Below are 25,076 nucleotides of genomic sequence, written 5' to 3' on the forward strand. Positions count from 1 at the left end.
ATGTCACGTTGATGAACTTTGGAGCGTTCATACACTCTGTCTGTCTCTTTTAGATATTACGACTATTGCTGGAAGGAAACGCCCCGCCGCTCTCAGATAGCAGGAAGAGGAAGTGAGAAACGAATGATAAGAAATGTTAAAATCTCCAAACCAACTGCTCTTCCTCGTAGACTCCATTTCTTTTCCTCTAAAGCCTCTTCATTAGGCCACCCAATGCTTTGTGATGAGTTTAGCCGCCATCCTTGCGGGCCGCTGGGTCCGTGAACGTCGGGCGGTTGTTTCAGCAGCTTTCTCTCAACCTCTTACCCACCTTCTCCTATGCGCCTCTTGCCGCCCACTCTCGCTTCTCGCGTTCTATCTCTTCTGTCTCCTGCATATGGTGACGAGAGTCACAGCTTGAAGATGAAAGATTGCTATCACGCGTGTGATAAATCGATTTCGAGGAGAGGGAAGAAAAAATGCATGGCTGGGTTCACATCCTCCTGGCTGAAGGTCGACTGCGGTCGGTGAGCCCGACCCACGGACACTGTTTCACAAACCGCACTTCGACTCTCGACAAAGACCACATGCAGGCGAGGTGGATATGCGCCTGGCCGTTGATGCAGCCGCGCGTCTCAGTCTGGCTCCTCTGCGGACAGGACGGACGACGACATGTGAGGAGAATGTTTGCTTTGTCTTGTGCTTTTCATCTGTTCATCTGTCCACTTCTCTTTCAGCAGCACCTCGCTTTTACGGTCTTTTCGTTCTTTACATCAGCCGCGTGTATGCGTTGTGCGTCCTAGTGACCACGAACTTACTTTCTTTCTCTTTTGACAACACAACACTGTCGTTTCTGGCACTCGACCGTTACATTACATTCTTTGCATGCGCTGTGCGCTTGACATTCTCTTGACGAGGAATTAAACAGCTCATAAACTGGATATTTGAATCTCTACACTATCGACGACAAGGGAAGACTGTTTGATTTGGTAGCACGTGGACGGACGAGAGTCAGCATGGTCAACCTCGGGGCGCTGGCCGGTGTGGCATTCGCTGCGATCTTTGCGGTTGTCGATGGGCGACCACAACATCATCACATACATCATCGGTCCGGTTTAGTATCTGCCAAGGTGGATGCAGGCGACTCATATGCTTCGACAAACGGTACCAATAGCACGAGCATAGGCAACACGACACTTCCAGATGTGATTCGAGGTGTCAACATCGGAGGATGGTTGATCCTCGAGAAGTGGATGACGCCTGACATCTTCGACAACACCGATGCTGTCGACCAGTACAGCTTTGACAGCACCGACGGCGCGGAGGCGAAGCTAAAGCAACACTGGGAGACCTACTTCACCGAGGCTGATGTCCAGAAGATCGCGTCTTGGGGCATCAACGCTATGCGTATTCCAATAGGCTATTGGGACTTCTTCAACGACACCACGCCCTACATCCGAGGCGCAGACGCATACCTAGACAAAGCCATCGGCTGGGCAAGGAAAGCCGGCCTCAAAGTCCTCGTCGACTGCCACGGCTCACCCGGCTCCCAAAACGGCTTCGACAACTCCGGCCGCTCAGGCAACGTCAAATGGCAAACCTCCGACAACCTCTCCAACAGCATCAAAGCCCTCCAGAACATAGCCACAAAATACGGCTCCACCACCTACGCCGACGTAGTCTTCGCCATCCAACTCGTCAACGAACCCATCTCCTGGGCCCAAAACAACTTCACCCTCACCCAAACCTGGACCCAACAAGCCTACCACGCCGTGAAATCCGCCTCAACGAACCCACACCTCCAAATCCTCATGCACGACGGCTTCATGACGCCCTGGGCCTGGCAAACCATCGGCGCGCAGCTCAACGGCCCCGACACCAACCTCTCCACCGCCCCCTTCGCCATCGACACACACCTCTACCAGAACCAAGTCGCCGCGGACTCCACCCTCACCCAAGCCCAACACATCGCCAAAGCCTGCAACTGGACAGCCTCCAACCTCCTCCCTTCCACTGCAAACCTCCCCGTCTACGTCGGCGAATTCTCCGCCCAAACCAACATCTGCGTCTACCTTAACGGCACGACCGTCGGCGGGGATGCATGCTACGAAGACGGCTGTCAGTGTTCCTGTAATGTGGATATTCAGGATTGGGGACAGCCGTTGGTCAAGGCGACGAGGATGTTTCTGGAGGCGGAGTTGGAGGCTTTTGAGGAGGGGGCGAGGGGCTGGTTTTTGTGGAGTTATAAGGGGCCTGGGGCTTGGGGGTTGAGGAATTTGGTGGAGTTTGGGGTTTTGGGAAAGGGGGTGGGGGTGGGGGAGAGGATGTTTTTGAATCAATGTGGGTTTGAGTAGGGGGGTGGGTTGATGGGGGTCTTGAGGTGTGTGTGGTGTGTAGTGGGAAGGGGATGGTTGATGTTTGCGAGAGGTAGGAGGGTGGTGCGTTTCTGATTTAGAGTTTTTCTCACGATGTGAATGATCTGAAGAACTGCATGGTATTTACCAAGAGCTTTGTGGCAGAGAAACCAAGGCCTCTGCGAGAGTTTGATGACTTCTTTGCGGTTCTGTGGATACCATGTCAAATGTCTCGAGGCAGTGAACTATCATTCACGCTCTTCATCTCTATGTACGCATCACAAACGGACTCAATTGACAACTCAAAAGAAAGAGAAATCGAGAAGACGAGAGGCAGCAAAAAATCACAACGACGACCAGAACGAATCCAAGTCGAAACGTCGATTATTATTCTTGCTCAAACATATACAAGGAATCCAAAACAACTGCACAAACAACAAGACACTAATAAACAATTCGGATCCTCCCAAGATTTTTCACACACCATATCAATCCTGATGCTTATCCCTCCCTGACTCCATCATATCATGATCGCTCCCCCTTTCCTCTAAACAAGAACAACCAACGCCGCCGCACCGGCAAGCAGCGCCATCACAGGCTTCGCCGCGTTCGCCGCACCAGTGTACGCCACGGGCGAGTTCGGCTTGGAAGGCGTCGCGGAGCCGGAAGCCGTCGCGAGGGTGGACGACGGGTAGCCGTACGCCGGGACGGTGCCGTTGCCCTGCGGGTAGGTTGCGGGCGCCGAGGGCTTGACGGGGATGACTGGGTAGGTCTTGGTCTCTTGGGCGCAGCTGGAGCAGGGCACGGTGCTGTAGATTGTGCTGAAGGCGGTTTTGGTGTTTTGGGTTGGGTAGCCGGGGATGGACTTGCTGCTTTCGACTGGAGAGTTGGGGGTGGTGGCCGGGTAGCCTGGGGCGGTTGGGACCGACTCGGAGCTCTCGACTGGGGAGTTGGGGGTTGTTGCTGGGTACTCTGGAATGACTGGGGATGAGCTGCTTCCCTTTGGCGAGTTGGGAGTGGTAGCTGGGTAGCCAGGTGCGGTTGGGACGGACGAGCTGCCCTTTGGCGAGTTTGGCGTAGTAGCTGGGTACTCGGGAACAACTGGAGAGCTGCTGCTGCCTTTTGGCGAGTTTGGCGTGGTGGCTGGGTACTCAGGGACAGATGGAGTAGTAGAAGCGCTACCCTTTGGTGATTCAGGGGTTGTGTGAGGGTACTCAGCTGGGCCACTTGGGCTGGTGGATGGCTTCTGCACAGGGGTGGTCTGGGTCACGACAGTGGTCTTGCCCTCGCAGCTTGGGCATGGGACGATGATAACCTGAGTGGTGTGCACAGTCTCGGTGTTTGGCTTGCTGACGACGGGGGTGCTCTCCTTTGGCGAGTTTGGCGTAGTGGCCGGGTACTCGGGGACGGATGGAGTAGTAGATGCGCTGCTCTTTGGTGACTCTGGGGTCGTGTGTGGGTACTCGGCAGGGGCAGTTGGGCTGGAAGGCTGAGCTGGAGTCGTCTGGGTCAGGACAGTGGTCTTGCCCTCGCAAGAAGAGCATGGGACAGTGATCAACTGGGTGGTGTGGACAGTCTCAGTCTCTGGCTTGCCTGGCTGCGAAGTCGTGCCTGGGTAGACTGGCGGGGTGCTCTCTGACTTGACGACACTCGTCTGGTAAGTAGTAGTGACGGTGGAGGTCGTGATAATGGTTGAGGTCAGAGTAGTGACGCCGGTGGAGCAAGACGAAGTGTAGGTAGTCGTCAGCGTGCAAGGAGTCGTGAAAGTGGTCGTGACGGCGGTCGTCGTGGGCTTGCCAGGGGTCGTGGTTGAGTAAACTGGAACGCTTGGCTTGGAAGAAGTGACGGAGGTGCTCTCAGACTTAGACTCGGTCGTGCCTGGGTAGACAGGGACTGTTGGCTTGGAAGAAGTGCTTGAAGCCTCGCTAGTCGTCGGGATAGCAGGCACAGTCGAGGTCGTGGAAGCGGACGAAGCTGGCTGGCTGGGCTTGGACGAAGTGCTCTCGCTCTCGGTGCAGGTGGTAGAAGAGCTGGAAACAGGAGTCTCGGGCGTAGTGGTCGTACCGGGAACAACTGGCTTCGTGGAGGTAGAGCTGGACAGCGAGCTGGATTCAGTGGTGGGCTTGGGAGGCACAGAGGTTGTGGAAGCTGAGCTCGAGTGCGAGTAGACTGGAGGCGGCACCGAAGAGCTGGAGCTGGTCGTTGGCTTTGGTGGGACCGTGGAGGACGAAGAGGACGACGAAGCAGAGCTAGTGGTTGGCTTCGAGGGGACGGTAGTCGATTGAGTAGAGATGCTCACGGTGGAAGACTCCTCAGTGCAGGTCGTAGACGACGACGACTCAGACGAGGTGGTTGGCTTCGGGGGAACGGTGCTCGACTCCGACGAAGTGGTTGGCTTAGGGGGCACGCTCGAAGAGCTGGAGCTGGAGTGGCCGTACACTGGAGGAGGGACCGAGCTGCTGCTGCTAGCGCTGCTCGAGGTAGTTGGCTTTGGTGGAACCGTGCTTGACTCCGACGAAGTAGTTGGCTTTGGGGGCACGCTGGACGAAGAGGAGCTCGAGGAGTGGCCGTACATGGGAGGAGGGACCGATGAGCTGCTGCTAACGCTGCTCTCCGTGGTAGGCTTTGGTGGGACGGTCGAAGAGCTCGAGCTGGAGTGGCCGTACACTGGGGGAGGAACAGAGCTGCTGCTGCTGACGCTGCTCTCCGTGGTGGGCTTTGGTGGAACAGTGCTGGACTCAGATGAAGTCGTTGGCTTCGGTGGCACGGTGCTCGACTCAGAAGTCGTTGGCTTTGGCGGCACGCTCGAGGAGCTGCTGCTAGAGTGTCCATAGACTGGAGGAGGCACAGAGCTGCTGCTGCTAGCGCTGCTTGTGGTTGGCTTTGGCGGCGGCACGGATGTCGAAAGAGAAGTAGTCAAAGTCGAGCTGGTCTCCTCGGTGCAGGTAGTAGAGCTGGAAACAACGCTGCTGCTGCTGCTCGAGACGATGGTGCTGCTAGACACGACACTGCTGCTAGTCGTGGTTGGCTGAGCTGGCGGTGTGGTCGAAGAAGAGGAAGGTGCGGAGTAAAACGGTGGAGGTCCATTCGACGTCGAGCTGCTGCTGACTGGCGATTCGGGAGTCGTAGACGTCGTAGAGGCTCCGTAAGCTGGAACAGTTGGAACCGAGCTCGTTGGCTTGGGCGGTGGGACGGTCGTCGACTCTGTGCTGCTCGACGAAGACTCGGCTCCGTATGGTGGTGGTGCGTTGCCGTACTCTGGCGGCGCGACACCTGCCACGGCTACCGAGGCAAGGCCCAAAAGGGCGAAGCTCTTGAACATTGTTACGTTTCCAGTCGTTTTCGTTAGAACAGAATTAGTAATTAAGGAAAAAGAAGTCGTTGGGGTGCTGCCACAAGGGCGAGCAAGCGAGCGTGAAAGGGTAATACGAAAGTAATTGTTGATAGTTCAACGAAAGGATATGGAAAAGAATTCCAACAGAAGAGGCTGGTGGGAAGAGAAGGAAGACGATGCAAGGCACGGGACCGTCAAGCCATATGAATGGGATGGCTACGAGTGTCGTATTCCGCTCACGATGGCGTCCTATTCCATGTACTTCGAGCTATACCTGTTAGTCCGGTGCAGACATGGCTGTCGGTCCACATAAGGCGGGAGTCCGGCCAATATGAAGGCACAAAAAGAGTAGAATTGGGATCTGCATGGATGCGAGGTAGAGGGGATGGGCGAAGAGCCGGGCTGTGGCTTCGTATCGATAGAAGCACGACAGGGAACCACTTGTCGGTAAAAAGCTTGACGAACGGCGGCAGATGGGGCGAGTGTTGACATGTGCTAGTGACAGGGGAAGTTTTGGTGCGGGTTGCGAGTCCGAGGTGTCGTTAAAGGGGTAAGGCAAAGGATAGCGGCGAAGCTGCATCTTGGGAGACTTTGTCTGGTGCTGAAGCGGGTGTTTCGAAGGCGTTCGCGCACTTCCCGTCCACTGTTCATACAGTTTCAAGAGGCATAGAGTTCGTGTGGTGAACGGAGCGCGGTCTCGTTCCTCCTGGACAGCCGTTGTGTCTTCGGTCACGATTGGACCGGATCAGCAACGGGTACCTTGCAGCTTGGCATGCACTTGACCTTGTTTGTCATGGCGCCGAGCATAAAAAGCGTGCAACGGCACAACGTGGCTGCCACTTTTCAACGGGTGTCAAGGAAATGACGCCTCCGCCGCATCCTCTGGCCAACGTCACCTCGTGCCTTGACCGCGCCGCCAAGTTCGTGTTCACGTCGCTAGCCGTGTAGTGCTCCAGTAGCCTCGTGTCCGGAGGAAGTCAGGAGATTGGCGTGCTGACCTGCTCTGCTCAAGAGGCACTCCTGGACGCTGCGTGCCCGCATATGCGACTGCAGGCACACTGCAGAGAATTCTGCAAGCGGAGCTGCATGATGGTGCCCCCGATGGATCTTTGACTTCGAACATGCACACTCTGCATGCACCGCGGGAGGGGTGGAAGTGCAGAGACTCGCTCGCCTTCTGCCACACCTTCCAGCCACAGTCGTCGGCCGCCATCGAACGGACCGCAGAGGACCCGGATTGACAGCGTAATTAAGCAAGACGACCGCTTCGTTTGGACCTGGAAATCTAAAAGGGGAACTGCTGCCATGTTCGCCGGTGCTGGGCATTTGGCGATTTGTTCTTGGATGTTGTGAGGCATCCCACGCGTCGAAATCCCGATGGCAATGGGCTGTCTTAACAAGAAGCAAGAGGAAAAAGTCGATGGCGAAGCTGTCAGAACGCGAAGGCAGAAACAGCTATACTGTACACAAGCACTCTCATTGTATCTCGAAATAAGAAAGGTCACTCCACTATTCATTCCCTACCCCAAAGTGACAGGGTACACTTAACATGGGTGCCACAGTCCGCGCGGTGGATCAGCAACCCAAGAGACCCAATTTGCAAACAAGCTGCATTAGACAAACTGACTTGTTTGTGAAGCCCTGCTGCAACATGTTTAACAAGATATACAAATGAGCACCTTCCCAATCGAACGGAGAAGCACAGGCTCGACTCCAAAGACACGCAGTACCAATAGCATCACGGACACGAACTCTCCTCGATATCGGCTCTCGATCGACTCGGCGTTTTAGCAATCTACTTGTCTTATATCGGACGTTGGTACAGCCGTGAGTCCGTGAGCTATCCCTTCGTATTCCAAGGGCTACCATGGAGTTCGGACTTGCGCCGCTGCAAGAGCGAAGTTCAAGCTGCAGTACAGCTGGGGATGTTCCGGACACGAACGAAATACATCAGATTCATCAAGATGATGCCAATTAGATGCTGTTCGCACAGACTGACAGCTGGCAACAAATCTTGATGTCGTCCAAATGTACCACTCTGGCTATCTACGGTTTTCGCCTCTCAGTACTGATCCCTCCGGACGCCTCACGTCGCAACGCAGTTCACTCTTCCTTGCAAACTCTTGTGCGGTGAGGAGGAAGGTTCCAAAGCTTGGAGCTGACGACATCTTCCCAGGACCGGGTGAGCTTGCAAGACAGGAATCGAGAACACCATCGACCGACGAGGATCTGGCATTGATGCTTCTGGCAAAAGTACGTGATCAAGATTTGAAGACGATGGCAGACCCGCGGATTCCGTGTTTCTTTGGACCCGACTTACTGGATGGCTCGTCATCAGACCTTGGACTTGTTCGAATTATCAACATTCGAATGTTCCCTTTCATCGACAGACGACTATGGTCAGCACACGGCAATCGGCGTCGAGGCATCATTCTCATCTGCTTCGAGGCCTCTTTGGAAAACAATGCGCGACCATCGATTGCGATTCCTGCTGAATCTGTGGGTAGATGAATCTCGTTGGTTCAAGGCCATGTCTCCGCTACTGTCAGCTTGAATAGCCGCCGCCTATCATCCCGGGTCACCGTGGCTTCTCGAGCAATTCTGTCCCTTTTGCTGGAGGTGTTGTAGCACTCAGACTCTGATGGTCGCGAATATGTGACAGTGAGACTTACCACACGCGGACGTGGAACGTGAAGAGCAGTCAAAATGCCTGTGTGCAAATCCTTCACATTCGAACAGCTGTGTGAAGTCACCTAGAGACGGACAGGTTCTCTGCGTGAAAGTTGAAGCAAATGGAACATTGAACTGTACGCCCCATCATCTCCCTTGCCAGCCAGTAGATTTCAACGATAACCCTCCAACAGCTCAAGTCCACGTCTCCGTCAGTAGAACAATGAACAAACAAATGCAAAAACCAATCCGACATCTCTCAGGGAAGTAGCTGAATGATGAATTCTCTATGCGACACCTTGTGTGTCGTAGCGGTGTTGGCTTCGCGGTCAACACCTCTTCCCTTTTGTTTTTGAAGTTTCTTGTTTTGATTTGGTTCTTGGTTCGAGTCCTGGAGATTTCCATATTTTCGTCTTTGATCGTTTGCCTGGGTTCGGTCTCTTACTATGCATTATCACATTACCGTTCACGAGGTGGTATCATCCCCTGGATGATTTGGGTGTTCTGGCGATATGTATACGGCGAGAACTCACTAGACGCATCGTCTTTAACGCATCATTTTTCACGCATCGTCTTTCACGCAACTACACTTGACGTTGAGGATCTGATATTTCTAGTGATTTTGCCAGGGATGTTTTGGAAGATAAGATGCTGGAGTTAGTTAATGTTGGGCAGGAAGCAACCGAACGCACCCTCCAAGACTCGCCATGTTGAGCAAGGCGGTCTGCGGAGGAAGGTTGTTTAGAGCTTGGGCTGCGGTCAACTGGTTTTGGGTCAATTGATGGACGGCCTGCTCGTTGGCTCGCTGCTGCTGCCAGCCAGGTGGTGGAGGCGCGTTGTTCTGGGCCTGAGCTGCATTCAGCTGTGCTTGAGCTGCTTCGTGAGCGTTCTGCTCTGCATGCAGCTGCTGTTGGAGTTGATTAACTTGCTGCTGCAATGTTCTGTTCTGGTTGCTTAGGTCGTACGCCTCTCCGCCCTCTTGTCCCCACGAATAGGTGTAGGTAGGCTCTGCCTGCACTGCGGCGGAAAAGCTTCTTCTGTGTAGTTTGGGTGATGTCTGGATTGTCTCCGCGAAACGTCTTGTTGACTCTTGCACTGCAGGGCAGAGCCTTATCAGACAGAAATGAGAGGGTCATCTCGAGGACCTCCACGACACCCTGAACTCGCTCCATGGTTTCGTTGACGCCGATGGTAGTCCGGAATTGACAATTAGAGTAGTTGCTTCAGTAGGAAGGTGTTTCGGGGAGTGAAGTAGAGAAGCCATGACCTCGACCAGCGCCATCATATGCCACGAAACCGAATCGCTTCACTGCCACGAGTCTCAACTTCGTCACTTCGACCAGCGCTGTCACATGCCGTAGACAGATTCGCAAAAACCTATATTCTCCTTTTTCACGCGCACCATTCTTCATTGTCACCACCAACACACTCACGAAGAAAAATGTCTTTCTACTGGCAAAACCACTCATACCTCCTCCAGAGCGATCCGATCCTCGACGGCTACCAAACCAACATCGAAGAACAGCTGGCCAGAGGCGCAACCCATCCACACAAACACCAAGGCCTCCTCCTAGGCGCAGTTGGAGAATTTGGAATCTTCGTACCGACGACTACGAAGCCGAGGAGAGGGTTGGGTTGCCAGCCGATCGCAAACATGAACGATCCAAACTACGCCAACGCCAAATACAAACTGCAGCAAGGCCAAGTCCCGCCCCATGTGCTCATCTGCACGGAGCTGTTGGTCATACTCGAGCTGGCAAACTGCAAGGCGTTCGTTTCCGTGAAGGGCAAAACGACCTTGAAAGTCCTACATGGCAGCAGCGCAATCCATATCCAAAGAAGCGACAATTTCAAACGACTCCTGAAATTCACTGCGACAGTGCTGTGTGCGCCCTATACGTTGAGCGTTGAAATCGGACTTCTGCAGGTAAGAGACGATCGTGGACTGGAGACTATCCCCAAGGCCATCCCCGTTACAAACCTGGCATGCACCGTATCGATGCCATGGACGTACGGGAATGCCTGGGGATATATCGCTCTTTCCTCCGTCCTCGCCCAGCAGGTGAGCCAGGAGCGCCAGTCGTGCGCTGGTGTGGTGGTATCTCGCCAGCTCGTTCAGATGATGGATACACGCATTCGCATGTAGAACAGCAGGACGTTCCGGTTTCGCTCCTTGGTCAGCTGGACCTTGCTTCCGTAAAGATCGAATTCCCGGCAGGATGAAACGAGGATCCAATAGCACCGTTAATAGTCGAGTAAGGTCGTCGGGTGGATTGAGCTATCCGTAGTCTCTCCGGAACCTCACAGACTCGTCTGGCTTGATGTTGTAGTATATTCGAGCTCGCATGTAGTACAACAGGACGTCTCTGTTGCGCTGCTTCGTCGCTTGCACCTTGCTTTTGTCGTATAGAACAATGGCGTTGGCGATGCCCATGGCAAGGTCCTCCTTGCTTCGAACTCCGACATTGTCGGAGGATACCAGATGCTTGCTGGAGCAGACGAATTTGTGTGTTAAGTGCCAAGCCACCACAGTGAAAGTGAAAGAGTACGCCGACTGGTGCACCCCGAACGCCACTGGAACATTGCTTTGAGCTCGTAACGCACGCAGCGTTGCTCTTTAGCGAGCCGATGGACGTGAATGGTTGAGTTCTCTTGATTTCGAGCTCAACTGGGCGGATGATAGGGCACATTCCATAAGAGCCAGCTTGGCAGTCACATGAGAAGTGGGTCCATTCACTCCAAGTTGTGCGGCCTCGAGGGTCGTCGCGAACTTGCCATACAACAGCTTCTAGTGCAGTAGCCACCAGATGTTGCTTGGTGAGAGGTTGGTTGATGTCTTCGTGGATCCACTGCTGTGGAACTTCGCAGGCGTCCGAGTTGACGAAGGCGGTGTAGTTCGCCGTGCTGTTCTGCAGCGCTTTGAGAGTGTTGGCGGACGGCGGGTCACCTAGGTCGCGGCGCCATTGCTTGGAACCACGATGAACAGATTCGTCTGGTTGGTCAGGGCTGCCGGCGGCTGGTCGTATGGGCGGCGCGGTTGGGTCAAGATTGAAGAGTAAGGAGTCAGGCTGGTCGCCGAGGTCTAGGGTAGCCATTCTGATACATTTTCAGAAGACTCTTCGTGAAGGGTCGCCTAGTAGCAGGGTATACCGAAATGTCGTTGCTATTGGGGTTGATAAGAGTCTAGTGTCGAGTGTGTGTGGATGAGTCTGTAGGGATGATGGTGTAGTGGCCAGGGTGTGGTGATGAGTCGATGAGTCAGCGGAGACAGAGAAAGAAAAGGAGAAGAGCTCGCGATATTTAAGTCTCATCGGAGAGATCGCGCACAGTCCATCGGTTGGACTGCATTTGACCCATTGCTCACTCGAAGAGGGTATGTGATTGTCGCTCTTGTGCCTCTTGGCCGGGGATGATGGGGACTGCAGTCTGTCAGCAGGTGTTGCTGCCCTATGAAGAGGCTACTTACTATAACAGGTGTTCCGCTTTAAGTAAGACATTCATCCCTACTACTCCTAAGCCATATAAGCAGCTTAGAGTGCAATTAGTAGCACAGTCGCTGGTGGAAAGTTGGGGAGATGGCAGTTCTATGTGTGTCGCTTTAGTGTGGCAAAGCCTGGAGATTATTAGCAATGGTCTGAATAGTCTCAGGCTTCACAGCCATGCTAGCACGGAAGCTTTCGTCGGTCATCGCATCGACCTTGGCTAGGAGGAATCGGGACGTACCACGCTCGATGCCAGCGGCATCAGCGTCCGCTCTCGAAATTGGTCCAGCTTGCCAGTGGCTTCATGTTTACGTTGAGGTGAGCATCCAGCTCGATCTGCTCAGCGCAACATCCTTCGAATACAACGGTACCCGTACCCCACGCAGCCTGCGACCTGAACGATTCAGCCAATGTCTGCTACCCGACATTGCTTACTGAACGGCCGTGTGATCTCCACGCGCGCCGGGCGCAGTGTGGCGACTATGAAGGCTGAGACCATTCAGACCATTATCAATCATCTCCAGGCTTTGGCGACTTGTCCAAAGTGTGACAAGCAAGTCATCTTCCCTGCGCCAACTTCTCGTAAGGAATACCTCCTGTCCAGCAGGCAGAACCAAAACTTCGAGCACCTCGAGCAAGTACACGGTCACTCGAAGACACGTCGCTTCACCCTAGTAACGTGCTTCGAGCATGTCCAATGTCGACATGTCAGGATTGCAGGCGATTGTAGCAAGGCCAGCTCGCCGGCGGTCAACTCTCTTCGCCGCCGGCCGCCTTCGTGGTCATGGCCTGTCCCTCACCATCCCTTGCGACATCGTCGACCATCGCGTGCAGCGACAACGAACACGTCGCATCATCGCGACCGTGGTCATAGTCCTGAGGGTTTTTCATTCACTCGCCCACGTGCTTGAGTAGCGTGCAGTGCAGCGCTCGTCTCGAGTCCGTTGTGTCGAAGGGTAGCGATCGCACTGCTCAGCCGGAGTCTTCCCTATCTTCTTGGATGTCGCCATTTGGAGGTGATGTCTGGAGTCATTGTCGTGTGTCAAGTCCGAATGCCCTTAAGTTGTCGAAAAGCTAAGCACGTGGTGGTCTGCGACGAAACGGGAAGGCACGGCACGTGAAGATTGATGAAACAGGAAGCTGCGTTCAGTCAATCGCGAAGCTTATTTTGACTGCACTTACTTTGTACTTGTACTTCACCACTTGGACATGGAACAGCCTGAGTCAAGACTGCTTACTCTTGCGCTGGGCGAAGGCTGGTGTACGAGCAAGGCCGGCCATATCCGCCGGAACTTTGAAGTTCGTTGCCATCACCTGAGACATGAAGTGGATATAGCCGTAGTCGCCGTAGTGCCGGCCTGTCGCTGTCGCGTGCAAGATCGGTGTGCTCGTCCGAGCGGTCTCCGCGCCCGACACGTGGTCATCTCGGTCGTTCCAGAATACACAGGGCGATGGACAAGTTGCCATTCGAAGATTGGTGACGAGTTTTTTTTTTGTTGAACTGTGGATTCCTTGATGGTTTGAACTTTGAGCACGAGACAGCGGCTGCTTCCCCTGCAGATTCTGGTACGAAACCGAGCTGCCTGAATAGGCTCACTTTCGGGTATCGTATGCGATGAGCATGCATGCGAAGCCGACCATGTCCATGTAGGGCGTTTGCAGAGCCAGGCTTTTCCCCGGCCGATCAGAGCGACTTCAGCGCAGGACAACACTATCGACTCAGTGGAAAATGCGCATCTTCGACATTCTTAGAATGTCAGTGATGGTGAAATGTCTGCTCCCGTCCAGCACACGACTCCGTTCGAGGAACGGACTCCAGGTTTGATCGTTGGGTCGAGTGGGGTTTTGGTGAGGAGTTCGGCCAAGCGATTTCTGAGTAATGACAGATAGGCGAGTTGTATCCTCTTGTTGCCCATGGGCGGTCACTACCCCGGCTTCGAGCTACAGCACCTCTAGCAAGGGCGAGATGCGTGATGCTTTGGCGTGGACCTTGATGCGCTGTTGTTGAGAGTCGGGCAGCAAGCGTGTTCTCTTTCCTCATTCGGATGTTGTGTACGAGGTGGAGTGCGTGGCACTCATCTTTTTGTGGTTTTGGATTCGATGTTCGCACAAACGACACGATCACATCAATGGGACGTGTACCGCGAGAGTTTAATGTCGTTGTCGCCGTCCTGATACGCTGTCACGTGCGCCTGTGGTTTCTCCGGAGATGCAAGATTCGCCCAGACGATCAGCGTGAATGGTCGCACAGCAGCCTCCAACGCTCCCGCGAGCTTATCTCTGGCCAACCGCCTTCTTTCCTTTTGCAACCGCTGCAACCACACCACCTTGCGACAGCCTCATATCATCCACCGAACGGGCAAGCGATTCCCTGGGCCAGCTTGGGGTGCAGCACTGCTGTCCTTGTCGCGTGTGGGGAATGGGTGAAGAAGGCGGCTGTCCCGAAGAAGAAGCACAGAAGCACCGGGTAGCCGGTCGAGCAGCCGGCGTATGGGATGCCTGCCAACTTTCACCAAGGCACGAGATCACTTCGTCTAGACCGGCGGGCAGAGTTTTGACCGCCCCCACTGCGACCAAGAGTTTTTCACGCAAGCCGGTTGAACCTCTATTCGATAGTGAATTTCACTAGGGAATATCGGTGCTTTACTTTGAGCAGGAACTCGGTGACCGCGTCGCCTTGCGATACATGGAAAGCTCCCGGGTGCCACGAGCCACCAATCACATTCCCACTAGTTTTCGAAGCGATCGGCCGTAGAACATGTGCGATGCCTTCTAGCGCCGGGAAATGTATGCGCTCAGGAGGCTAACCCGAAGGCGTAGGTCAACACACTCGTCTGTGCGTCATCCTCCACCCCGGCGACGACAAGGACAACAAACCGCAGTAGCAGCAGCAATCACAACCACGACCAGCAGACGGCGGCCTTGTCCGATGCAGGGCGAACGACGTGAGGACGCCCGACGCATGCACGCTCGTCGACCAACGCCCGCACAGAGTTTGGGTGCGAAGTCTTATCAGTCCCTGTGCCCAACCACAACGCCCGTATTGTGCCTTCCCGTGCAAGCCGTCGTGCCGCTTCCGCCGACGATGGCATCCCACGCGTAGCCGCAGCAGACGTATCATCAGTGGTGGTGGTGGTATCAGTGTACACTCCGTCACTCCTCGCTTCGCGCCTACCGCACCTCCTCGTGGTCGCCTGTCTCACCCATCCCTTCCTCACTCCAACCTCACCTCTGTCAACAACACCACAACGACATCCACGACGCTCGCTCTGCCCCTTCCTGACCAAATTTCGCACATCCTGCATCCCGGCAGTTTCGATCGAGTAATACCACGCTTGCTGGACCCTTACGCAAGCCTAAGCTCCATCTGTTACGTGTGGGAAACTAGATCGCGTCAAACCTCCCTCCTGGGTCCTGGATCGCTGGACGTCAGAGGCCCCTCGGCCGTCGCCGTTCCAAGCTGTGGCCAACGTCTCACGAGACACGCATTACTTCTTATTCCTCATTACCCAACTGGAACCACAGTAGCCCAGGTCTCGCCGTGCCTGTCCACCATGCAAGTCCCGAGGTCCTTCAAATACAGCTCCTCTCCGCCCATGGCCGACGCCCTGCACGAGAGACCTGCTCGACGATCGCCCACGCGCAAACCCAAACCCGACGTCAACGTTACCTCGAGACCTGTGTCGCCTGCACGAACGGAATCAGAACCTGTGGCTATCCCTTCGCCAAAGTCTACAAATGCTCCGGCATTCGAACCCTCGCCTGCAGATCAGAGTCACGAGATGCCGAATTACAGGAGCCAAACCTTGCCTATCGGTCGCAGGAAGCCATCATCAGCACACGACCCAAATGCGCTTCCACCGGCGGTAGCCGCACTGTTGGCAGTGACTGCCATCCCACCGCGAAAACCGAACCGCTATCGCAGGAGACCTGGCAGCGACCGGCGCATTTCTATTGAGGAGTTGATTCAAGAGTGGAAGAGCGATTCATCGCTCAAATCGACCAGCTATGGCAGTCCAGCGTTGAATGTACTGCTTGAGGACACAGATTGTGAGGATGAGGATAGCGAGAGGAGGGACAGCGGGCCAGATCCAGCGTTCTTGAACGCGAGGTCGGCTTCAAGCGAGTCGATGCCGTCGCTGGAGGCAGACGATCGATCCGTGCTTTCAGTGGGTAGCCCTTCCACGCCTGGTTCATTGCGAAGTCGCAAGTCTTACCAGAACCTGAAGTCAAGGCCGCGCTCGCTGCCAACAGTCGAAGACTGTGCATTTGACCATCCGCTCGTGCCTCGGTCAGTACCCGAGGATGACGACTTTCTGCTGCCTGTACAGAAACAGTCTGTTTCTGCAGCAAAGCCCAGATCTTCGTTCAAATCCAACCTTACCGCATCGCTGCAGTCTTTGAAGAAAGCTGCTGTCGAATCAATATCCTCCATCGGCCGCGCGAGTTCATCACCCGCGCTTTCCAGACATGCGACCCCACCTATCGACGACATGCTCTGGTCGCATCCATTCCTATTCCCTAGATTCAGCTCAGAGATCCGGCCAACAGTCGATGGAACACCCTCAGAAGCGGAAAGGCGATATCTTAACCCAATCCCGCTCACATTCGAAGAGCAAGAAGCGCCCTTCCAGCAAGCTCTCCACGCCCCATTCCTGGCCGAAGCCATCGAAGACGCACCCACCATCCAATTGCAGACCTACAACCGCGGTCGCAGGCGAGGCAGTCCTAAGCGCGCTCCCAATCCCAACTCAGAAGCCGGTAGAGCCCTTCTCGGCGCCACGGGTGTTAGGCAGCGCGAGGTGCGCGAGAATCCGGATTTCCTGCGCATTGTGGTTATGGAGATGAATATGCGGCGGGAGGGGAAATTGGAGCAGGGCAGGGCGAAGATTTGGTTGCCTCCGCGGGAGGCCAGTCCGGCGCCGGAGACGACAGAACGGGTGCCGAGGCGGTGGGTGGGCGTGAGTGCGTATTGATTGAGAGGGGCGAGTGTGGGTGAATGAACGCCATTTCAAGCGAAGCATTTTTCTTTTTGACTGCCGCGTTCCAAGCGACTTTGATATATCAAGAAGAAGGAAGAAGCATCATGCATGCATAGGAAGGAAAGGAAGGAAAGGAAGCAAAGGAAGAAAGACACCTCACAAGATAGGAGGAAAGAATAAAGAAGAACGACAGCTCACAGTGCTGGTCACCAGAATATAGCAAGACGACGAAAGCCGATGGCAACATCTCACCCAAGAACCTCGCAACCCGTGCGTCCATTTATGTCCCTCTTCCCCTCTCCCCTCGCCATCATGGTTGATCACCTACTACAGTATAGTACGGCAGGCAGGTAAATGGCTCACACGGACGGGGAGGATTGCGCGATTTTATGGTGGTGTGAGGTATTAATTTTTGGCGTTTAGCGTCACGTGGGAGTTGGAGATGATGATGTGCTGTAGAACTTAACTTCGGGCTACGAGGGATGGAGAAGTTCAACTTCACCTTCACCTTCACTTGTTCTGGAGCTGGAGAACCGTGTGGGGGGCCGGGACGTGGTGCGTGTAGTTCATGTATGCGTTTGGTGAAGTTGTTGGAGGTGTTGATGAGGCGGGAGTGACGAGTCGTACAGCACCGTGACACAGAGACGGAAAGGACTGGGGTGTTGTGTTGGAGTTCGACGGATGCTCAATCTTCGGCCTGTCTTCGCTCTAGTTCTATCCACGGTGTTCCGCTCAAACTGGAATGAATACTCATCCCCTTTACTCCCAAGCCATCTAAGCAGCTTGGAGTGTAATTAGCAGCGCAGTTGCTTGTGAGAAGTCGGGGAGAGGGCAGTTTTATACGTTCAAGAACTCGTACTGTGCTCCATACCTATCTATTCGGGGTATATCTCATCTCATCTAAAGTGCCCATACTCATACCAAATGCCCAAAACCCAATGCCAAATGCTATGCAATGCCAAATGCCCATTCCCATAAACCCACTCCCACCCCTATGCAAATCACAACCACATCCACCCACGTCTTTCTACGCATTATGATAAACCCTCATCAACCCCTCCCGAAACTTCTCCCAAGCCCCCGCCTGGCGCCGATGCTCCCGGGCATAATTCTCCTCCAAAACATTATGTTTCGTCACGATACTCAGAAAGACCTGATCCAGCGTCGCCTGGCTGACGGAGTAATACTCGAAACCCAATTTCTCCTTGTTGCGCTCGAGTTGGGAGAAGAGGGCGGAGATGCTGTGGGATGAGGGTGAGCTGTTGTCGGAAGTGGTGGTTGAGGACGTGAGAGCGGTTTTCTTCTCGTCCTCGAGGATAATCTCTTCTTTATTCGGGGGCAGCGTGTCTCGATGCGCGGTGCGGTCGTTGGGCACGCTGAAGCGCAGCTGGCCGTGGAAGGTGCGTTCTTCCACCGTGGCGCCGGGGAAGGTGTTGCGGATGAAGAATTTGATGTCGTTCATGTCGTCGTCGGTGCTGTAGGGGGCGTCCTTGTGGACGAGGTGCACGTGGTGGGCGTCGCCGTGTTTCTTTCGCAGTTCGTCGCTGGTGCCGAGGGCGAGCATGTGTTTGGCCATGATGCCGGCGCGGTCGGCGAGCGCGTCGGCTTCTTCCATGGAGTGCGTTGTTAGGACGAGCGATCTGCCTTCGGAGACGGCTCGCAGAGTTCGCCACATGACTCGTTTCGATGCTGCGTCCATTCCGGAACTTGGTTCGTCGAGAAGGAGCACAGATGGGTTGCCCATCAGTGCGATGCCCAGACTCAGCTTCCGCTTGTTACCACCAGACAGTTTTCCCGCAAGTCTGTCCTTGAATTGCGCCAGCCCAACAGCATGAATAACCTGATCAACATTGTACTCCACATCCTTGACACCTCGAGCCCGAGCATAGAACCTGAGATGCTCAATGGCAGTCATCTGATCCATGGCATCAAACTGAGGACACACTCCAAGATGAGACCTCGCCGCCGCCCGATGATCAATGATCGAGATATCCTCAATCAGAATATCGCTTTCCCTCGAACTCGGGCGCATATCGCCACGAATCAGCCCGATGGTCGTAGACTTGCCAGCTCCATTGGGCCCAAGAAGAGCGAATGTATCGCCATGAGGCACACCAAACGACACATCTTGCACGGCAACGTTAGGTCCAAAAGCCTTGGTGACATGATTGACTCTGAGCTCGTCCTTGGAGTCTTCGATGCGGATGGCTTCGCTGAAGACCTCGTTGTCCACATCATCAATCTCTTCGTGATCTGGCGATCGATGTCTCGACCTAGCAAGGAAACTAGGTCTCCATCCACTGTCGAAAGCGATCAGGACAGTCATGAAAATGACAGATTGAATGATCAGGTACAGGATCGGTCCGCCGTAGACATCGATGGCACCGGGATAGCTCGCAAGTTGGTCTCCTCTGCAGAGCAATGAGAACTCGTTGAAAGACAAAAGCAACGCACGAAGCAAGTTTCCAGCCGGGAAGAAGAATGCAATGGTCCAATTCGCTGTTGAGATGTAGCTGTCGATGTTCGCTGGCGGAGCGTAGGTGATGATGGCCATGAAGGCGATGAAATACAAGAGGAAGAAGATGCACTGTCCTCCGGCGGCGAATGCGAAAGTGGCGAGTTGGCTGGTGGTGAATAGCGAGACGACGTACGACATCAACGTCGCTGAGAGGCCGAAGAGCGCGAAGACCAGGAAGAGGTATCCAGGTCCATAGAACACACCCGAAGAGGCCGTGAAGATGATGATAGCCACAGCGCTGACCAGCAAAACGATCATGAAATCGAAGCAAGTGTACGCAAGCCAGAGCGGCCCAGCTCGGACGCCATTGCTGTAATGCAGCGCTCGCACATTCCTCAGCCGTTCGACATTCGTGTACAGCGAAAAGAACCCTGGAAACACGCTCATAGCCAGTCCAAAGTACAGGATGAACTGCAAAGTCTGTCCCGCATCCGGCGCCCACTCTCTCGCGAATGCCTGGAAGGCCGTGACGATGGGGAAGCCGAGGAGAGCGTTGTCCATCAAGTTCTGCATTGAAATGGCGTATTGCATCCCATAGTCACCGCGGTAGGCGATCGTAGGCGTGTCTCCAAGGAACACTCCTCCGGGAGTGACGTTGTGATATCTTGCGGCCACGAATTGGTTGAAAGCTTGCAGAGTCGGTTGCTCGTTGTCCAGGGTGTTGTTAATACCCAGAGCAGGATACAACTGCCGAAGGGCATCTGTCGGGAATTGGCCAGTAGGCCCAGTGGGAATCAGAGCCTGGTATGCCAGCCAGGTCTCGAATGAGTCGGCCTCGGGGTCGGCGTACAGTGCTGATGGGTCACAGGATAGGGGCTCGAAGCTCTGGATGAAGAGCGTTACAAGAGCAGCAGTGATGATCGGAATGATGAGTGCCGCCAGGTATGGCCACGCGTTTCGACGAAGAATGACCGCTCGCTTCCGGAAGAGAACCCAAGTCTGGCCGAAGAACGAAAGAGGCTGGCCAGGCAGTAGTCGCAAGCCTTTGTCGCCTTCATGGTTGCCATCCACTGCATCTCCAGTCGAAGGTGTCGGACTAGGTGCACGATCCTTATCAAGTTCCTCCTTCACCTCCTCTGCCAACTTCAAGAAGCAATCTTCGATCTGTGGGCCGTTGACCTGGTAGTCCCGCACGCCATGCCTTTCAAGCTCAGAGATGAATTGAGCCGCCGCCTCAGAGTCCGCCAGAAAGTAGACAGTCTGATCATGGTAGACCTGCTTAGACGTTGCCTCCAACTTCTCAGGCAAGGCCTTCTCATTCGCATGGTAGATTCGAACACGGTAGCCACCACCCAGGTTGTGCTTCAACTCGACAGCCGAACCATGAGCCACCATCTTGCCCTTAGATAAGATGGAGATGTCGTCCGAGAGGAGGTCGGCTTCGTCCAGGAAATGGGTGGTCAAGACCATAGACCTCTTGCCTCGTTCAGCGAGGAGGATATCCCAGATCTTGCGTCGACTCAGTGGATCCAGACCAGAGCTGACCTCGTCAAGCATGCAGAGGCTGGAGCCGCCAGTCAACATCATCGCCAACTGACACTTTCGCTTCTGACCTCCTGACAAGGTCTCAGACCGAGCATGTATCTTCTGCTCAAGATCGCAAGCAAGAACCAGCGCCTCGATCTCAGCCTTGGTGTCCATCTTGTCCGACTTGAGTTTATTGAATATCCGCACATGCTCAAAGACCGTAAGCTCATCCCAAAGCACGTTTTTTTGCGGACACAGACCGATACCTCCGGTCCCATCCATCTCAATCGTACCACTCGTAGGCTTCTGCAGACCAGCAAGCATATCCAACGTCGTGCTCTTCCCGCTTCCGTTGGCTCCAAGCAAGACCATGATCTGACCCTTCAGAACCGACAGATCGATGCTGTCAACGGCTCGAACAACATTCAGCGGTTTCTTGGGGAACCGCGCGATGACATTTCTGACGAACCATCCAGGCGGATAGTGCTTTGTCAGTCCCGTAATCTTGAGCGTCTCGGGCTCCTCGCTCTCAGTATATCTCAACTCTCTGGATTTAGAGGCTGTTCCGTACAGTAAATGCTCGAGCAGCGCACCGATGAAAGGGTAGACCAGGAACTGGATCGCACAGAACAGGAAAAGAACATAGCCCGGAACTCTCCAGGGCGCATCTGGAGCCGCGTACCTCAGGTCTGCCGCGAGGTTATCCCTCTCCCAGTAGGCGTTGTAGATGATGTAGAGGGTGAAGTTCATCGAAGGCATGAGCAGACTGGCAATGATGGCGCCTCCAGTGGACGGCGGCGGGATGACCTGGATGATGATGGCCAGGATGACAGCAGTCATCGTGACTGTTATGCCCGAGAGTTGTGCCTTCCTGAACAGCGCCGCGAACGCAATAGACCACGAGGACAACGCCAGACCGCTCAAGATGAAGTACCCGATCAGGATCCCAATGCTCGAAGTCGGGTAGTTCAGGGCGCCTACTATAGCTCCCATGACGATCCAGCTCGGAGCATAGAGTATGTCGAAGGAGATGTGCAAAGACAAAAGTCTTGCGGCCTGCGGCATCCACCGCTGCTTGTTGGGCATCATGGCCTCGATGAGCTGCGACATGCCCAATTCTCGTTCTTCGGCCATGTGTCCCGTGAGTTGGTAGCAGATACCACAGATACCAATGAAGTACGCCAGACCCAGGATACTGATGAGCGTGCCCATATACAGCCTCGTAATGTTGCGGTCTCGTTCCTCTTCATTCCTGGTAGTGAACGGATACTGCTGAACATCATCCCTCAAAGTCGTCCCGTTAACCGTAGCAATCGCGCTATCCACAGCATGCTGCAGCGGAAAAGCGTAAATGTCAACATCATTATTCTCCTGATTGACAAAGATCCTCCCACCCAGCGACCCATCACTCCTCATCGTATAATTCCAGAACCCACCCTCCCCCTCCGTCGGCGAAGAATGAAACACAATCGCCCCAAAACACGGCGACACCCCGCGGATCGTACTCGGACACATCTGCAGCAGTTCCCCCTCACTCGCAAGAACCGGCGCCCTCATCCCCTGTGCAGTGACCGGCCTCGACAACTCCTCAATCACCCTCGAGATATCGCCGCCGGAGAACCCATTGTCCACAAACGCGACGATATCCCTGCCGCCCGCCGAACTCGCCAGCGCATCGCTGAAACTGCGGATCGGCGAGGCAGATCCAATCCCGAAAGCGCTCGGGGGCACAAAGAAGTTTTTCGTGTAACTGATGATGAAAATGAAAATGATGGGCGCGAGGAATGCGCGGATGAGCGTCCCGAGCCAATGCCGTAGGAAGACGACCGTGAGGGTCTTCTCGACGAGCGTCCATGTCTGGCGGAAGAACGCCATGCTTGTCGAGTTGGTCTCCGCTCCAGTCGTGGGTAGGGTCGGCGTGAAGTCGTCGTCGATGAATTGTCAAGAAAAGTCCCTCAAACGTGGTCCCTCGTCATCGAAAAAGTAGAACTAGTAGTCGTCTCGGGTGGCAACAACGAACAAAGTCTCACTCATCTGGGCGCAGTCACGCCAAGGCTCTCCATCACCAAACGAAGGGAGTAGATTAAGCGAACGGACTTCCAAGACCGCGTCCTTCTTGCGCGGGTGCTTGGTGGTAGCTGAACGAAGTGGTGTACGGGCGTACGAAGCGACAGAGGAGAGAAAGATGGAAACGCAATCCATTTCCATTCCGGGCTCGGCAGGACGCCCGGCCCAATGGGCATCCGAGCCAAGCGCCATGCCGCGCAGAGGAGACGGATCTTTGACGGGTGCATAAATCCGTCTGCAAGCGACTTACTGTGGCAAATGCTATTGTAGTTGATGCAGAAGGATTGATATCCTACGGGTTTAGGTCGCTGGATGGGTTTGGAGTGAAGTCAGATCATGCTTTACCCACTTCCTGGGTTGACCCAAGGGGCCCAACAAGGAAGGCGGAAATTGCCGGATTAGATATAGACGCATGTGAAGGATGTGCACGGTTTATGGAAGGATCTTAATCGTCTCGTTCAATGCCAGCCCTACGGAGATATATTGCCGGTCTATGTCAACTCTTTCGAAGGCGGTTGATGAGCAACTGCCGCTTCGGGCTGCCTGTCACCAATCTTGCCAGGCTGGAACTTTTCAGATCTCAGATCCTTGGAGGCTTCAGTGCTTACACTCTTCTCCCTTCCTCCCTGCGTCCCTATCGTCAAGAACGGCACCAGCATCACGCTCAGTGTAGTAGCTGCGAAAGCAAACCAAAACACTGCCGCGTAGGGCTGCGTCATTCTGTCCCAATAGTTCGACAGGCTTGGCTTCTGTTGCACAGAATTAAACACGGCTGTGTTGATCCCCAGCCCTATCGTCATGCACAGTTTCGTAACGGTCTGGAATATCCCACCAGCAGTGCTTTGCTGTGACGGCGGCATCGAGGACATGACGTACATGTTGGCGACGTTGAACTCCAGGTCGGCTCCTACGACAAGCAGAAGGAATGCCGGAAAGCAGAAAGCCCAGTAGCTGTCGTGGATGGTGTTGAGGGCGAAAAGCAGCATGGCGATCGCATACGCTCCGCTTCCAATATACATGAGAAGCTTGTTTGAGATGCGGTGAAGAGCCCAGCCGGCAAAGATGTTGACGATGATGCCGTTGATGGCCATCGGCAGCAAGTGGACCGCGACCATGATAGCAGACATGTGCCAGACATCCTGGAAGTACAGCGAGACGAAGAAGGACGCTGGGGTGAAGGCCACAAATCCGAGCGACAGGATCGATAGTACGAGAGTGAAATCGCGATCTTTCCAGATACCCATGGGCATCAAGGGCCATTTGCACCAGCATTCCCAGCATATGAACCCTATGATGAGGAGCAGGCCGACGATAAGAAGCGCGAGGACATATGGCGTCGTCCATCCCTGAGGTGCGGTATCTCCCAGGCTGAGAGCTGCTGAGAACATGCCTATACCGGCGACGGTAAGGACAGTTCCCACCAGATCAAAACGCTTCCACGTATCCCAGTTGAATGGCTCTTTTGCCGTGAAGTCTTTCGGTACGCTGAAAACAGCGATGATCGTGAAAACGAGGAAGATGATGGCAAGCAGCCAGAAAGATGCTCGCCATCCGAAAAGTGTTGTTGCGATGCCGCCGAATATTGTCCCAAAGACGAATCCCAGCGGATTGCCAGCACTGAAGCAAGCGAAGGCTGCGTTCTTGCGTTTGCTCGGCTTCTCGTAAATGACGCCGAGTAGGCCAACAGCCGGGGGCACTGCAGAAGCACTGAAGAGTCCAAGAACACCGTTTAGGATGTCGAGTGTTATTGCGTCGTGCACGAACCCTGCAGCAAGGCAAAAGACTGCGAACAAGAACAGGGAACCGACAAACATCATTTTCCTGCCGAAGAGGTCGGCGACCCTGCCGAAGAAGAGCAAGAAGGCGCCAGCGCTCAGTGAGCTTGCCGATGAGATCCATGTGATCTGAGCTGTTGTCATGTCCAGCCTGGCCTCAAGTCAGCCATCACACCGCTGGAGATATCTTCAAGATCAAACACACGATCTGCCAATGAAAGAGGAAGCCACCGTGACAGAGCCGGCCAGAAAGCTGGTCATTGCAATGGCCATTGTTGCCGTTAGCACGAACAGTACCTCTTGTAGTGTCGTTTTGAAGCATGCCGGCCGTGCGCTATTCGTTCGAACTGGTTCAATGAGATCCATCCCCTCGTTCGCCACAGCTGGTGAGGCAGCATCTTGAGCGGTAGACGATTTCTCGTCGCCCGTCTGTGCCCCAGCCATCGCA

The 25,076-nt window shown here is 54.5% G+C and overlaps 6 protein-coding genes across 6 annotated transcripts; 3 read left to right on the top strand and 3 right to left on the bottom strand.

Moving 5' to 3' along the window:
* Positions 1 to 995: 995 nt before the first annotated feature.
* M409DRAFT_21446 (glycoside hydrolase family 5 protein) lies at positions 996 to 2,333 on the top strand (the record flags this gene model as incomplete). Its single annotated transcript, XM_033805862.1, has 1 exon — positions 996 to 2,333. The coding sequence occupies one exon, from the start codon at positions 996 to 998 to the stop codon at positions 2,331 to 2,333; it is 1,338 nt and encodes a 445-aa protein (XP_033668889.1).
* Positions 2,334 to 9,778: 7,445 nt separating this feature from the next.
* Positions 9,779 to 10,483, top strand: M409DRAFT_53336 (uncharacterized protein; the record flags this gene model as incomplete). The annotated part of the gene is made up of 1 exon (XM_033812341.1): positions 9,779 to 10,483. One exon carries the CDS (start codon positions 9,779 to 9,781, stop codon positions 10,481 to 10,483), a length of 705 nt encoding a protein of 234 aa, XP_033668890.1.
* Positions 10,484 to 10,615: 132 nt separating this feature from the next.
* On the bottom strand, positions 10,616 to 11,432 carry M409DRAFT_53337 (uncharacterized protein; the record flags this gene model as incomplete). The annotated part of the gene is made up of 2 exons (XM_033812342.1): positions 10,616 to 10,794; positions 10,838 to 11,432. 2 exons carry the CDS (start codon positions 11,430 to 11,432, stop codon positions 10,616 to 10,618), a joined length of 774 nt encoding a protein of 257 aa, XP_033668891.1.
* A 3,941-nt stretch (positions 11,433 to 15,373) lies between these two features.
* Positions 15,374 to 16,795, top strand: M409DRAFT_21450 (uncharacterized protein; the record flags this gene model as incomplete). The annotated part of the gene is made up of 1 exon (XM_033805863.1): positions 15,374 to 16,795. One exon carries the CDS (start codon positions 15,374 to 15,376, stop codon positions 16,793 to 16,795), a length of 1,422 nt encoding a protein of 473 aa, XP_033668892.1.
* Positions 16,796 to 17,828: 1,033 nt separating this feature from the next.
* M409DRAFT_53339 (uncharacterized protein) lies at positions 17,829 to 22,661 on the bottom strand (the record flags this gene model as incomplete). Its single annotated transcript, XM_033812343.1, has 1 exon — positions 17,829 to 22,661. One exon carries the CDS (start codon positions 22,659 to 22,661, stop codon positions 17,829 to 17,831), a length of 4,833 nt encoding a protein of 1,610 aa, XP_033668893.1.
* Positions 22,662 to 23,344: 683 nt separating this feature from the next.
* Positions 23,345 to 25,072, bottom strand: M409DRAFT_53340 (uncharacterized protein; the record flags this gene model as incomplete). Its single annotated transcript, XM_033812344.1, has 2 exons — positions 23,345 to 24,779; positions 24,834 to 25,072. 2 exons carry the CDS (start codon positions 25,070 to 25,072, stop codon positions 23,345 to 23,347), a joined length of 1,674 nt encoding a protein of 557 aa, XP_033668894.1.
* Between the last annotated feature and the right edge of the window lie 4 nt (positions 25,073 to 25,076).

Source organism: Zasmidium cellare, assembly GCF_010093935.1.
Source record: "Zasmidium cellare ATCC 36951 unplaced genomic scaffold M409scaffold_13, whole genome shotgun sequence".
Lineage (NCBI taxonomy): Eukaryota > Fungi > Ascomycota > Dothideomycetes > Mycosphaerellales > Mycosphaerellaceae > Zasmidium > Zasmidium cellare.